General features: G+C 43.9%; 1 protein-coding gene across 11 annotated transcripts in view; it reads right to left on the bottom strand.

Annotated features, from left to right (window-relative positions):
- fhit (fragile histidine triad diadenosine triphosphatase) overlaps positions 1–15,398 on the bottom strand; it is a 1,297,392-nt gene that overhangs the window by 513,025 nt on the left and 768,969 nt on the right. For 2 of the 11 annotated variants that reach the window (XM_068051611.1, XM_068051610.1), the window contains exon 2: positions 9,264–9,386. The exons of the other annotated variants lie outside the window; for them this stretch is intronic. In XM_068051611.1, the coding sequence (XP_067907712.1) occupies positions 9,264–9,313 (50 nt within the window). In that variant the 5' untranslated portion in view covers positions 9,314–9,386. The remainder of the gene's footprint in view (positions 1–9,263; positions 9,387–15,398) is intronic. 11 annotated transcript variants of the gene reach the window in all.

Below are 15,398 nucleotides of genomic sequence, written 5' to 3'. Positions count from 1 at the left end.
TAGAGACAGGTACTGTAAACAGTTAGCTCTGCACTGTATATACTTGTTAGCTGTTAATAAACCTTTCTGAGATCTTCAACCAACTGGACTCCACGCATCTCATTTATGTTGCATCAAGCAACATAAAAAGAATATTATATGGTGATAGCGGTGGTGAGAAGACAGAATCTAAGATTGAAGACCACAGGGAAAGCAGCTTAAAAAATGACCTTCCGAGAGCCAAAAGAGAAAAAGTTAAAAAAAACTGGCCCAAACAGGGAAAGAAGAAAACACTTACCTCAAACTGTAGTTGACAGAGCTCAGAACAACAGGCTGCAAGTCAATTGGGTGAGTCATTGTCCCAACGGTCCAGGAATCCCCGTTGAAAAAAAAACTTTGAGGTGCGTGCAAAGTTGATTTTTATAAAGACTCAGTAAAAAAAAAAAACAGGGAAAACCTAATCCCTATCTCAGGCTGATCGATTGTTTTCAAAGGCTCCCCCAGGCTGATCGAAGTCAGCGCCATTACAGGAGACGTCCGACAGCAAAAAGTGTAGGAATCCTCCATTCACACAGCTCACAGCTAAAGCTATAAGAAGAAACCATTAAACCATTCGAATGCTGCAGAGCCTTCACTCACTAAGCCAAAGTTTTAAAAAAGCATAAACCCACTCAAGAGTGAAGAATTGCCTTTTGAACGATTTTATAAACAAATTCTAGCAGAGAAAAAAAGCACTTGAAATACCTATTGTACAACTGTGTAAACAGATAGACTAGAGTGCTAGATGCAAGATAAACAGACAAGCACTGCTAAACACCTGCTCCTGTCACTAAAAATAGCCAAGAGAGTTTTTTTAAGGGAAAGCAGTATAGTGTCATAGAACCAAGTCTTAAAGCAAGTTGTAAGCAAAAGAACAGCAGAAAGATGGATACCAAATTTCCCAGCACAAACTGGAAGATCATGGATATCCTATCCGAGTTCCAGCTTTTCAAACAGAGAGTGCAGTTATGCTTCACAGCCCAAGTAATTACAGTGTTACGAGATTTATTCTGTTTCTTTTGTAAAATATGTTTTAAGAACTTAAATTTGAATTATGGACATTGAGTCATCTGGAGATTGCTGAACTTTGTGTTTTTTTTTTAAAGGAAGGTCAAGAGAAGGTTTGGCTAATAAACAAGTCTTACTGGAAGGCATCTGTTTTCCAGTAAAAACAGCAGGGATTGTTTTGGGTTGCAGAGGAGTGACAAGCCAAGATTTATGGTTTTCATGCAACTTGCTGCTAAACAGTTTGAGTTTCATTTTTGAACAGTTAAAAAAGCCAGTTTGGCCTGAAAGCAGAAAAAGGGTTGCTGCGTGCCTGCCAGAAGACAGCTGATGTCTTTCTCTCTTTGAAGAATCCCTGCATCTTTGGAGAATTCCTGTATCAAGTGTATACTATTTCCTCCTGTGTTTCAAGACACCTTTACTGCTACATTGCTGCTATAAGACCTAAGAAGATCCTTGTTGCTGCTTCCTGCTGTAAAGCCTGACTGGAGCTGTCTGTGCTGCATCATTTGGAAGCCATCCCAGACTGATTATCAACATCACCTGGAATGAACTGTTCGAGGAAGATTGCATTGTCAGCCGCCTATTCACCTTTAGGATACCTTGCCAAAACAAAGGACTTCCTTCCACACCTTTTCAGCATAAGTGGTTTTACTTCTTATTCCTTCTATTAATTTGTAACAACTGTCAACAAAAATCTCTTTTTTTCTGGTTAACCGGTTGTGTATGGGTGTGTGTATGTGTGAGGGCTAGGATAAAAAAGGAGCTTTAGCATTTCAATTTGTATGTATGTTCTACTTCATTATTGGTTAAACTTGGTTGATAATAAACGGGTAATTTTTTATTGTTTAAAGAAACCTGGTTGGTGTGCTTTATTCTGGGAGAAAATAGAGTATCTGATTGATTGTTTCGGTAAGCGGGAAAATTTAAATATATTCTGTGACCTGTGGAGAAGTGGAACTGAATTAACAGTGCACTCATCCCACCTCGGTCGTAACAACAGAACCAGAGACACAAGCTGTAAAAATACTAACAGCTGTTGGAAATGAGGGGTTACACAGGGCTTATCTGATGAGGACCAAAAAATTCCCACAAACATATGGAAAGTGCTAGAAGACCAGCTCAGATCAAGAGTAAATTTTAGAATTCACCACCTGAAACTGATGTCCGACAGGCAATAGCCAGAGGAATCAATAGACCAGTTCATCAGCAGATGCTGTAGTAAAGGCAACGAATGTGACTTCTCAGAAACTGAGCTGTCAGACCGAATAACAGAGCTGGTGATTGTATCAACAGCCATTGAAGCATTTTAGAAGGACCTCTTGGGGAAAAATGCCACATCATCGATGCACTGCTGGAAGATGGCAGGAAATATGAAGCCATTGTAGCTGGACAATAGCACCTGCAAGCACTATGTGCAGCCAATAGCATTGGCACAATAACCAGGTCGAAAAGAGCAAGCAAGCTGTGTGTAAGTGTGGTTGGTCCCACTCACAGCAAAGTTATGCTGCATTTCAAGACCTGTGCAAGGCATGTGGTGCAAAAGGACACTGGGCCCGCCTATGCAAGAATTCTGGCTCCAAAGACACTGCCAGAAGTCACGGTAGAACACAAGCAAACAGAAAACCGGGTAACAGCAGCAAGCAAAACACCAGAGACCTGTGTAAATGCAAGCCGATACACAAAGTCTACAGTGAAGCAGACCTGAGACAAGACCCAGAGAGAAGCAATTCTCAGTCAGAAGACAAACAGGCGTTCCACATTGTGAACCTGACACACCATGTCGATGAAGTCAAACAGCTAGAAGCTTTCACCACTATTAACATCATGTGTCCCAAGAAAGCTGGCAAACACACACTCGGTTAGGTTTGACACCAGTGGCAGTGCAAATATCCTACCTGTCCGAATCCTGAAAGATATGTACCGGCGTCTTTGGAAATCCATGATACAACCGATAACTGCCAAGTTATGTGCATACAACTTGCAGTGACACATTAACAATGCAATTCATATACAACAAGTTGGCATGGAAAGCACAAATGTTCTACCTAGTAGACATGCGCGGACCAGCAGCGGCAGGACTACCAGTGTATAAGGACCACAACATTGTGACCATCCACAAGGTCACCAAGGTACCCGTTACAGCAGGAGACCAAGGGTACCCACACTGAGTCGGTCCACAATCTGTACCTGGACAGGTTCAACGCCATAGGAAATGTCAAACGCGATACCGTACTGCACCTCAGAGAGGATGCAATTCCATCAATCGACTCTCCCAGAAAGTGCAGCGTGCATATACAAGAAAAGCTTAAGCATGAGTTAGATGACATGGAATGCAATGGCATCATCCGTCATGTGCATCATCACACAGACTGGTGCAGCTCAATCACGTACATACTGAAGAAGGATGGAGCAATCAGGGTCTGCCTAGTTCCGAGGCATCAAAACCTATCCCTAAAGAGATGCCCCCACAAGATTCCAACATTAGAGGAACTGAATCCCAAGTTCATAGGAGCCAAATTCTCCTCCAAGTTGGATGCTAAAATTGGATATTGGTCGGTACACCTAGCTAAGGAATTTCAAGAAGTCACGACCTTCAAGACACCATTTGAAAGATACTGCTTCCAGAGACTATCCTTCGGCTCATCTGTCAGTCAAGTTCTATTTCAGCAACATACGGACAAAATTGTAGAAAACGTGCCTGCCTGCATATGCACAGCCGATGACATTGCGGTAATGGGTAAGACCAAAGAAGAGCATGATCGAAATCTCCTTTCACTGATGGCAGTTGCTCGTCATGAAGAGCTTGTTTTTAACAGCAAGAAGTGCCAGGTGAATGTAAGTTAGATCAATTTCTTTCGTTCCGTCTATTCCGGTTGAAGAATCCGTCCTGACCCAGGCAAAATCGAAGATGTAAAGTGTATGCCTACCCCACAAGACAAGGATGACCTTCTGAGATATCTTGGATTTTTCAATTTCTTGGCACTATACATTCCAAATTTTTCTGACAAAGCATCATTGCTGACAGAGCTCTTGAAGAAAGACGTACCATTTGTATGGCAGGAGGACTATCAGCATATGTTTGAGTCTCTCAAACAAGCATCATCAGCAGAAACCAGTACCCTGCGGTACTACAATCCGAGGAAGAAGACAATCCTGGAAGTTGATGCCTCACAGAAAGAGCTAGGAGTGTGCATCCTAGAGGATGGCAAACCGATTGCATTTGGGTTCAAATGTTTATCCTCAGCACAGTCCAATTACTCAAACAAAGAGCGAGAAACACTTTCTCTGGTGTCTGGGATCACAAGGTTCCACAACTACCTGTTTGGTCAGCAGTTCACAGTGGAAACCAACCACAAACCACTGGAGATGATCTGGCACAAACCATTGACAAGCACAGCACCTCGATACAGTGGCTCTTAGTGAACGTACAGGGGTACGACTTCGACGTCTGCTACAAGCCTGGTAGCAAAATGGTCACCTCGGATACACTGAGCAAAACCAAGCAAGAATGAAAAAGTTCCACTGGATCTACAAGTAGACAGCATGGACTTCGAGGTGGAAGATGTGCACAAAATCGTCTTATTGCATTTTGGTCAGCACAAATGTGACCAACTACAATCAGAAACAGCCAATGACCCACAAATGAAGGCCCTGTGGAAAGTCATCATAGAAGGTTGGCCTAACACTGTGAAACATAGAAACATAGAAAATAGGAGCAGGAGTAGGCCATTCGGCCCTTCGAGCCTGCTCTGCCATTCATTATGATCATGGCTGATCAGCCAACTCAGTAACCTGTTCCCGCTTTCCCCCCATATCCTTTGATCCCTTTCGCCCCAAGAGCTATTTCTAACTCCTTCTTGAAAACATACAATTTTTCGGCCTCAACTGCTTTCTGTGGTAGCGAATTCCACAGACTCACCACTCTCTGGGTGAGGAAATTTCTCCTCATCTCAGTCCTGAAAGATTTACCCCGTATCCTTTGACTATGACCCCTGGTTCTGGACTCCCCCACCATCGGGAGCATCCTTCCTGCATCTACCCTGTCAAGTCCTGTTAGAATTTTATAGGTTTCTATGAATTCCTCCTCAATCTTCTGAACTCCAGCAAATCCTAATCCAATCCTAACCGATTCAATCTCTCCTCATATGTCAGACCCGCCATCCCAGGAATCAGTCTGGTAAACCTTCGCTGCACTTCCTCTATAGCTAGAACATCCTTCTTCAGATAAGGAGACCAAAACTGCACACAACATTCCAGGTGTGGCCTCACCAAGGCCCTGTATAATTGCAGCAAGACATCCCTGCTCCTGTACTCGAATCCTCTCACTATGAAGGCCAACATACCATTTGCCTTTTTTACCGCCTGTTGCACCTGCATGCTTACCTTCAGCGACTGGTGTACTAAAACACCCAGGTCTTGTTGCATATTCCCTTCTCTCAGTTTATAGCTGTTCAGATAATAATCTGCCTTCCTGTTTTTGCTACCAAAGTGGATAACCTCACATTTATCCACATTATACTGCATCTGCCATGCATTTGCCCACTCACTCAACTTGTACAAATCACCCTGAACCCTCTCTGCATCCTCCTCACAACTCACCCTCCCACCCAGTTTTGTGTCATCTGCAAATTTGGAGATAATACATTTAGTTCCCTCATCTAAATCATTAATTTATATTGTGAATAAAGCTGGGGTCCTAGCACCAATCCCTGCGGTACCTCACTAGTCACTGCCTGCCATTCGGAAAAAGACCTGTTTATTCCTACTCTTTATTTCCTGTCTGCCAACCAATTTTCTATCCATTGCAATACACTACCCCCAATCCCATACGCTTTAATTTTACACACTAATCTCTTCTGTGGGACTTTGTCCAAAGCCTTCTGAAAGTCCAAATGAACCACATCCACTGGCTGTCCCTCATCAACTCTACTCGTTACATCCTCAAAGAATTCTAGTAGATTTGTCAAGCATGATTTCCCTTTCGTAAATCCATACTGACTCTGTCCGATTCTACCACTGTTCTCCAAGTGCTCTGCTATAAAATCTTTGATAATGGACTCTAGAATTCTCTCCACTACTGACGTCAGGCTGACTGGTCTATAATTCCCTGTTTTCTCTCTACCTCCCTTTTTAAACATTAGCTACCCTCCAATCTGTGGGAACTGTTCCAGAGTCTATAGAATCTTGGAAGATGACCACCAATGCACCCACTTCCTTAAGTACTCTGTGATGTAGATTATCAGGCCCTGGGGATTTATCGGCCTTCAATCCCATCAATTTTTGCTACACCATTTCTCTACTAATACTGATTTCCTTCAGTTCCTCCCTCTCACTAAACCCTGTGTTCCCCAACATTTCTGGTATGATATTTGTGTCCTCCTTTGTGAAGACAGAACCAAAGTATGCATTTAGTTGCTCAGCCATTTCTTTGCTCCCCATAATAAATTCCCCCGTTTCTGAATGTAAGGGACCTACATGTGTCTTCACCAGTCTTTTTCTCTTCACATACCTATAGAAACTTTTACAGTCAGTTTTTATGTTCCCTGCAAGCTTACTCTCATACTCTATTTTCCCCTTCTTAATCAATCCCTTGGTTCTCCTTTGCTGAATTCTGATCTGCTCCCAATCCTCAGGTCTGTTGTTTTTTCTGGCAAATTTGTATGCCTCTTCCTTGGATCTAATGCTATCTCTAATTTCCCTTGTAAGCCATGGTTTGGCTACCTTTCCCGTTTTACTTTTGCGCCAGACAGGAATAAACAATTGTTGCAGTTCATCCATACGCTCTTTGAATGTTTGCCATTGTCTATCCACCGTCACCCCTTTAAGTAACGTTTCCCAATCCATCATAGCCAACTTGCGCCTCACACCTTCATAGTTTCCTTAAGATTCAGGATCCTAGTCTCAGAATCAACTACGTCACTCTCCATCTTGATGAAGAATTCTATCATATTATGGTCACTCATCCCCAAGGGGTCTCGCACAACTAGATTGTCAATTATTCCTCTCTCATTACACAATACCCAGTCTTGGATGGCCTGTTCTCTAATTGGTTCCTCAACGTATTGGTCCAGAAAACCATCCCGTGTACACTCCATGAATTCCTCCCCTACGTATTGTGACTAATTTGATTTGCCCAATCTATATGCAGATTAATGACACCAATAATTACAGATGTTCCTTTATCGCATGCGTCTCTAATTTCCTGTTTAATGCCATTCCCAACATCACCACTACAGTTTGGGGTCTATATACAAACCGCACTAACGTTTTTTGCCCCTTAGTGTTTCTCAGCTCTACCCATGCAGATCCCACATCGTCAGAGCTATTATCCTTCCTCATTATTGCGTTAATTTCCTCTTTAACCAGCAATGCAACTCCACCGCCTTTTACTTTTTGTCTGTCCTTCCTAAATACTGAATATCCCTGGATGTTCATTTCCCATCCCTGGTCACCCTGTAGCCATGTCTCCGTATTCGCGACTATATCATACCCGTTTACATCTATTCATACCCGTTTACATCTCGGTGTAATCTTGGTATCTCAAGAGGCGTCACCTTCAAGGGAAAACAAGTGATTGTGCCGAAAGCTCTCCGATAGGACATCTTGCACAACTTCACCAAGGCCATATAGGCATAGAGTGAACAAGACGACTGGCACGAGACACTGTTTATTGGTCATGGATCAACAATGACAACGAAAGGCTATTGAGGATATGTGAGGCATGCCAGAGCCACCAGCCACATAGGAACAGGAGTAGGCCATTCAGCCCATTGACCCTGCTCCGCCATTTCCGCCATTCAATACAATCATGGCAAACTACTTCTGCACCCTCACAAAATTCTGTCAGTCCCTTGGTCCAAAATCACCATTGACCTATTTTTCGTTAATGGAGACGACTTTATCTTAGTCACTGATTATTTCTCCAAATTTCCAATTGTCAGACAGGTAAAAGACACTTCAAGCGTGGTTGTCGTATGTCGGTGCACGTGAAGAAATCATTTCTGACAATGGGCCACAGTATACGGGCAAACCTTTCAGGGATATGCGTGCCAAATGGGGCATAAACCATGTGGTGTCCTCACTACATTACCCTAGGTCTAATGGTCTTGCTGAGTGAATGGTTCGCACAGTCAAATCACTTCTCCTAAAGTGTAGGACAACGAGACAGGATTTTCGTGTTATCATGCTCCACCTCAAAGCTACGTCTATGGATATGGGCTTACCATCCACCAGCAAAGATCATGATTGGCAGACAAGTGTGGACTCTGCCAAGCCACTATCTGTCCAAATTCTCCGAGATGCAGGAGACACTGCTCGATAAACAGGGGAGAATGAAGATGGTGCATGACCGACATGCAGGGACGGAACGACCTCAGCTTAATGTAGGACAAAAGGTCAGGATCATACAACACACAATGAAAAAATGGTTATATGCAGAGGTGTCCGGTGTGGGCAGTGAGCCTAGGTCCTATGACAATACAACATCTAGTGGAGCGGTGTTGAGAAGGATCTGAAGCCAACTGAGAGAGGTGTGCAGTATTCCAATTGCGCACTGCGGGCCCGAGGGAGCACGCTCTGACAGTAGGGGTGTGACAGAACAACAGGACAGCAGCCAAGTCATTGACAACATGCCTGCAAACCCAGGACAGCCAAGGGTGAAATCCATGTCCCCAGAAAAGTTATAGCATAACCAGATCTGGAAGAGTTATCAAATCACTAAAACGATATATGGACTCTTAAGCCTCTGTATTTGTAAATTTCACAATCTCTATCCATGTGTAAATAATTTTGATGTTATCTAATTTTATGTATTTTTACTTTTAGCATACAAGACCTATCTTCGGAAGAAGGGCGATGTTCTATGATTGCCTTTAAGAGTGATATCCCTTTAAGAGCTTACTTTGCTAATGAGTTAAGTGCCAGGACATAGCCATGTGACTCGAAGCCAGAGTCACTCTGCTACTATAACACCTAGATGCAGGTCCTGTTAATAGTTAGCTCTGCACTGTATATACTTGTTAGCTGTTAATAGACCTGTTTGAGATCTTCAACCAACTGGACTCCACACATCTCATTTTATGTTGCATCAGACAACATAAAAAGAACTCATTACAGTTATGATCTATACATTAGACATTTGGAGGCACAATTTCAAAGCAATGGAGTTGTCAAAACTGTTATCGCTCTCATGGTGAGTTAGCTGAGAGCTAAATCACATCTTAAGTGTGGAATTGTACCTGTCCAGTGACTTTTGCAAAGACGAAAAACTGCATTGCTCGTTCTTCATATTCCCACCTTAGACTGCAGACACTGCTGTTCAACTCAGTATCCTGATGCAGGCATCCAACACTGGATAAAACCTACAGGAAGATAAAATGCCTTGAAATTTCTATGTAAGCTGCAAAGATAATCAGACAAACCTCCAAGAATAGACTCCAACTTTATAATGCAAAACTTTTCAGACACAGAATATCACAATGCTCCTTTCATTATGCTAGGAGTTCAGCAGCGTATACAAATAGAAGTTGTGCATTGTTTCAAAAGCACATTCATTTCATTGTAGCTGTGTAGTAATCACTTTTATTTTTTGAGGCTTCATAAAAAATCACCACTGGTGGTGGTTAAAAAATGTTGACACTGATTTCCATTTGATGCGAGTCTCATTTATGGACCCCCAATTGTGTGCGGGGATAGAACCAGTTAAATCTGCAAAGCTTAGCAGCTCAGAACAATTGATAGGCTTGTCCCTTCTTGCCTAAGGAGCTCCCACTGCCTTATAGTTTAAAGGCGTGCAGGGTTGTCTGCAGCTGAGTGGAATCCTAAGTGGACCACTCAAGTTGTAATGAGCCAGACTGTCTAGTCAATCATTGTGCCCTGGAATACTGCGGACTTGTCTGGCTCAGGTGTCAAATTTTTGAAGGTTGCCTTGGTTCCAATATCCCATATTGTTACGACCGAGGCGGGAGGAGTGCACTGTTTATTTTAGTTCCACTTCTCCACGGGTCACAAAATATATTTACATTTTTTCCCACTTACTGATACTGTCAAACTGCGACCTCTACCACCTAGAAGGACAAGGGCAGAAAATGCATGGGAACTCCACCACCTGCAAGTTCCCATCCAAGCCACACACCATCCTGACTTGGAACTATATCGCTGTTCCTTCACTGTTGCTGTGTCAAAATCCTGGAACTCCCATCCTACCAGCACTGTGGGTGTACCTACTCGACATGGACTGCAGCAGTTCAAGAAGGCAGCTCACCACCACCTTCTCAAGGGCAATTAGGGATGGGCAATAAATGCTGGCCTTGCCAGCAATGCCCACATCCCATGAATGAATAAAAAAAATCACAGACTCTATTTTTATCCCAGAATAAAACACACCAAGTTTCTTTAACAAACAACAAAATTATCAGTTTATTATAAAACAAGTCTTACCCAGTAATGAAGTAAAGCATAAACACACAGATTAAAATATTAAAGTTCCTTTTTTTATCTTAGCCCCTCACACACACATACATACACCGGTTAACTGGAAAAATAAAGAGATTTTTGTTTTAGAGCTCTGTTACAGACAAAAAAAACACACTTGGGCTGAATACTTGCTCATTCTTAAAGAAACAGCAGATGAGATATGTTGTGTTCCAAAACTGGCATACACTCCGAGTACACATAGACAGGTCACTCAGATCTTTTAGAACAGTTCTTTTCAGGTGGCGTTGAGAATTAATTTAGCAGGTTTTTCTTCAAAGACAGGAGACGAGATGAGTTGATACAGTGGACTTCTCAAGGTCTTTTGGAGAGGTGCTGAAAAGCTGAGCTGGGTTGTGCTCTTCTCTCCTTCCTTGGGAATTCTCTTCTCTCCTTATTTATCCAGTTCAACCCCAACTCAAAACAATTCAAAAGCGAAACCAACAACAGGAGGCGAACCTTTTCACCTCCATCAATCCTGACCTGTCATTTCTTTGTAAACAATTTCTCCAGGTGTCAAAAGTTCTCTGTTGTTTATTGAGCTGGAAGTCAGATGGTTTCCCGGAAAGGCTTGTTGTTGTTGTTGCTGGAAGTCAGGTGGTTTCCCAGAAAGGCTTGTTTTCCTTACAAGACCCCTTTTAAAAAACATTTCCAGGGACTGTTTTTCAAAGTCAAGTGGCCTTTACAAGACCCCCTTTGAAAATTCCAAAGTTTAACATTTCTTCAATCTCAGGACAACCCACCCTGGAGCCAGGTTCAGCTCTTGGTCAGCATATTTGCAGGTCGCAGGAACCCCTCACAAATGGCATGATGAACAGCAGAACTCACAATTAAATGGGTGAGTGCATTGTTCCCCTCCTTCCAGTGCATAGGATACCCCAGGGGTTAAATTTAATATCCCTCAAAATCAGGGACTGCAACACAGGCAGCACACCAACTTCATGCTGCCTGCTCATTTCAATTATTTCAGAGGCCAGCCAGTACTAGCTGCATCGTTGATTGGCGGAATACATCAGCAGGAGGCCAATATCGTGGATGGCTAGCACCAATTAAAGCTAGCTTTCACTGTTTAAAGCTGGCCTACACCTCTTAAGATGGAAGTGCATTGTGGCTGGAATATGTGCTGGCAGTTGGGCAGGAAGTGACAGACTTGAAAAGCATTGAAGAATGGCATAGCATGGGAGAGAGAGCACTCCAATTTTTTCAGATGCTACCCTAGAGGCATTGGTGGAGCAGATGGAGAGGAGGAGAGATGTCCTTTGTCTGCAGGGGACCAGCAGGCCTACTCAGAAGGCAGTTGAAGCAGATAGTCATGGAGGTCAATGCCAGGAGTCTAGCCCTGAGGACCTGGATACAGTGCTGCAAGAAGTTCAATAACCTCACGAGTGGTCAAGGTCAGTGAATGCATCTTCAAATGCCATATCCTACCAACTGCATTACTAGCCTCAGACACTGCTCAATTCACCACACCCCCATCATTCACCTACCAACAACCTCTATCAATCAGGACTGCTAACTTACATTCACATGCTCCACTGCACTCTGACACACTTAGCACTGATGGAAGCCTCACACCCACATCACACAGGTTGCACATAATGCCGGCTTTTCATCCATGACTGCTACATCATGCAGATTACACGACACGCACTGACACACTACCATCTCTCTTTCAGGTCAAGGTAGATTACAACTGGAAGCAACACAAGCTAACTGGAGCTGGTCATGCATGTCCTAACCCCCATGAAGGAGATGGTGCTGATCATTATTGGGATGACCAATGCTGAGGCCATGGTCAGTGGCAGGGCTAAAACAATCAAAGCTGAAAGTACCCTCATACAACCTTCTTTCATATATCCCAGTTCCCCTCATTTCATATTCTCTTTTGATTTACAAGGTGCAGATGGGGTAAGCATGCATCTCTTAATTTCCCCCCACCTCTACACTACAACGTTACTCTTGTGCCATTTTCTTTTCAGACATCCAAGAGATGCAACCTCGTCAGGAAGTGGAGGAACACCAACAAAAGAATGATGATGAAGACCCATCATCACTTTATTTCACACTTGCAGCCTCCAGTTCAGCTACTGTCACTGTGCGTAATTTAGAGAACTCAGAGGTGGGATCGGCACATATTGAGACATGCTGCATTACTGGCCTACAGCCAGGGCAAGGGCAAGGATAGCGCAGGTGACAGCTTGCCTGAGGGCAAAGTTGCACAAAAGTTCTGCTGCAGATGATTCAGATTAGCACTTCGATGGGGCATCCCACAAAGAAACGTTTGGTGCATTGGGCAGCTTGCATTCAATGTCAAGAAGCATGGAGGTGTCCAGCACCAATTTGGCACAGGATTTTGCACAGAGCTTGCAGCCCATCCTTTGCATCATGGAAGTGGCTTTCCAACTCCGTTTGTACACCTGAGGACCCAACCTTGATGCAACTTCTGATGGCTGATGTCACATCTTCTGATGCAGCACAAGCAGCAGCCACCCAATGTCTGAGTACTGCAGTGAAAGCACAGACTGCTGCCAGGCAAGCTCAGACTACAGGCCACATGGCTGTGATTTACATGTGCTTAGGAGCTTGCAGTGCAACAATCTGTCTTCCACAAGATTACAAGGATTGCTGAGGCACCATTCCAGTGGCTTGGCAATGGCTCAGTGATCACAAACCTGTTGTCCTCCCTCAGGAAGACAGCATTCTTCCTCCCACCCCTGTCACTCTGCCAGTGACAGCATCAGCCAGTCAACCAAGACTGCTCCTGTCATACCAAGATGGTGCAGTCCGCAGCTGGGCCTTCTCGACCCAAAACTGATCGAGGGCCCTCCAAGGCCATCTGCACTCTCCTCCACTGAAAGTCAGCAGCCTTCCACTAGTTATGCTGCAGCCACTGGGATAGCATTGGATATGAGCACTGAGACAGGAAAAGGCACATGGAAGACAGGCACTAAGGGAATGGATAAAGGTGATTAGTTGAGTTTTATATGCAATACAGCATGATTTCATTTATAAATGTGGTTTGGAATGTTTATTTTGTGGTGGCTTTTATTTTGGCATTGTGGCCATGCAGATGCTGTGATGATCAGTAACAAAGGGAAGCGAAGGTACGGGACCGCTACTGAATGGGGAATTAGGATTGCGTTTACTGGTATCACACTCGGATGAGTTCTTCATGGACAGCCCAGGCAGAAAAGGACTGCCTGGGTTGCCTCCTCCCTTCCTCTTCCTCTTCATGCTCCTTCTTTTCAGCTGCTTGCCGTATTTTTTTTTAATTCATTCATGGGATGTGTGCATCGCTGGCCAGGCCAGCATTTATTGCCCATTTATTGCTCGTGGTAAAGGCTGAACCTCATGATACTGAGGTTGTACAGCCTCCAGCAGACCAGCACCAATCTTGACACTCCCTCTGCTAAGTATTGCAGGACTGCTCCAGAGTGGTCCACGCAGAAGCATTGTTTCAATATGCCAATGGTCTACTCTATCACATTTTGTGTGACAGCATGGTTCTCATTGTCTGTATGCTCTGCACGTGTGCGTGGGTTGCACAATGGAGTCATCAGCCATGTCGTTGGCAAATAGCCCTCATCACCCAATAAACAGGTTACGGACAGATGGGAGAAGATGGGGATGGTTTCTCCTTTTATTCAACTCTCAACTGACCGAAGACAGCATGTTTTTACTAACAACTGAATTAAAGTACTGATTCCGCTCCAATCCAGAATGCACTGCTGCTTCACTTGTGGCCGCCGTCACCGGATCACAATCCTTTCTCCTGATTGGTCAGTTTGAACCCGGGCTGCTTTGGCATGCCTCAAGTCTGTTTGGATTTATTTCAAAAGTTCATTATATAGCTCATAATTTCTTCTTGCGTGAATGCAACACCACCCTTTGGTTGCCATAGTGGCTCAAATGCAGCTTGTACAGTGGACTACTGCAGAATGAAGGCATCATGATAGCTGCCAGGATACCGGGCATCGACCTGTATGATTCGCTGACATGGTCACACACCAGATGGACGTTGAGGGAGTAGCATCCCTTCCAGTTCTGTCATATAAGTCAGAGTTGACCTGCAGTGTCTGCAAAGCAATGTGCCTGCAGTCAATGGTACCCTGCCCATGGGGAGGCCTACATTCCTAGAAAAACTGCATGCTCCCTCTGCCTGCTTCTCTCTGGCAAGAGATAATGAAATGTAATTAGCTCTCTTTGAATAGAGAGCTTCAGTGACCTTCCTTATGGAACAGTGTTCGGCAAAATGGGAGATGTTGCAAATATCTCCAGCTTTAGCTTAGGAAGAGCCAAGAGCATAAAAGGTCATTGCAATGGTCATCTTCACGGCTACTGGCAATACGATCGGCTCCCTACTCTGAGTTTGAAGTTGTGGCTACAGCAGGTGGTAGATTTCACTGAGGACACCCTTAGTGAAGTGCAAATGTCTCACACTTTGGTCCTTGCTGCAGTTCAGGTTGGAGAATTGCTCCCTGAGCATGCTCGGAGGATAAGGCTGCCTGCCGAAAGCCCATCACCCCCCTCCTCTAGCTCCCATTTCTAGCAGCTTGTTCTGTTTTGCGTGGCCTCTGTTCATTCTCCTGTATTCCAAGGAGAATGTCTATTGAGAGCAATTGGTTTGCGCAGAAGCCTTGAAGTCAAAATTCCTTCAGCACCTATCACACGACTGCCTGTAAACAGGTAGAACTTTAAACAACTATAAAAAGCACCAAACATTTATCGACTCAAAAGCAAAATACTACAGATGCTGGAAATCTGAAATAAAAACAGAAAATGCTGCAAATATGCAACGGGTCTGGCAGCATCTTTAGAGAGAAAGAGTTAACTTTTAAGGTCAGAGGCCTTTCATCAGAACTGCCAGTCACTGGTTACTGATCTGAAACATTGTTTCTCTA

Source organism: Heterodontus francisci, chromosome 19 (assembly GCF_036365525.1).
Source record: "Heterodontus francisci isolate sHetFra1 chromosome 19, sHetFra1.hap1, whole genome shotgun sequence".
In the NCBI taxonomy this organism is placed as follows: Eukaryota; Metazoa; Chordata; class Chondrichthyes; order Heterodontiformes; family Heterodontidae; genus Heterodontus; species Heterodontus francisci.
The sequence above is the reverse complement of the archived record's forward strand: the minus strand, read 5'-3'. Positions and strand labels throughout refer to the sequence as shown.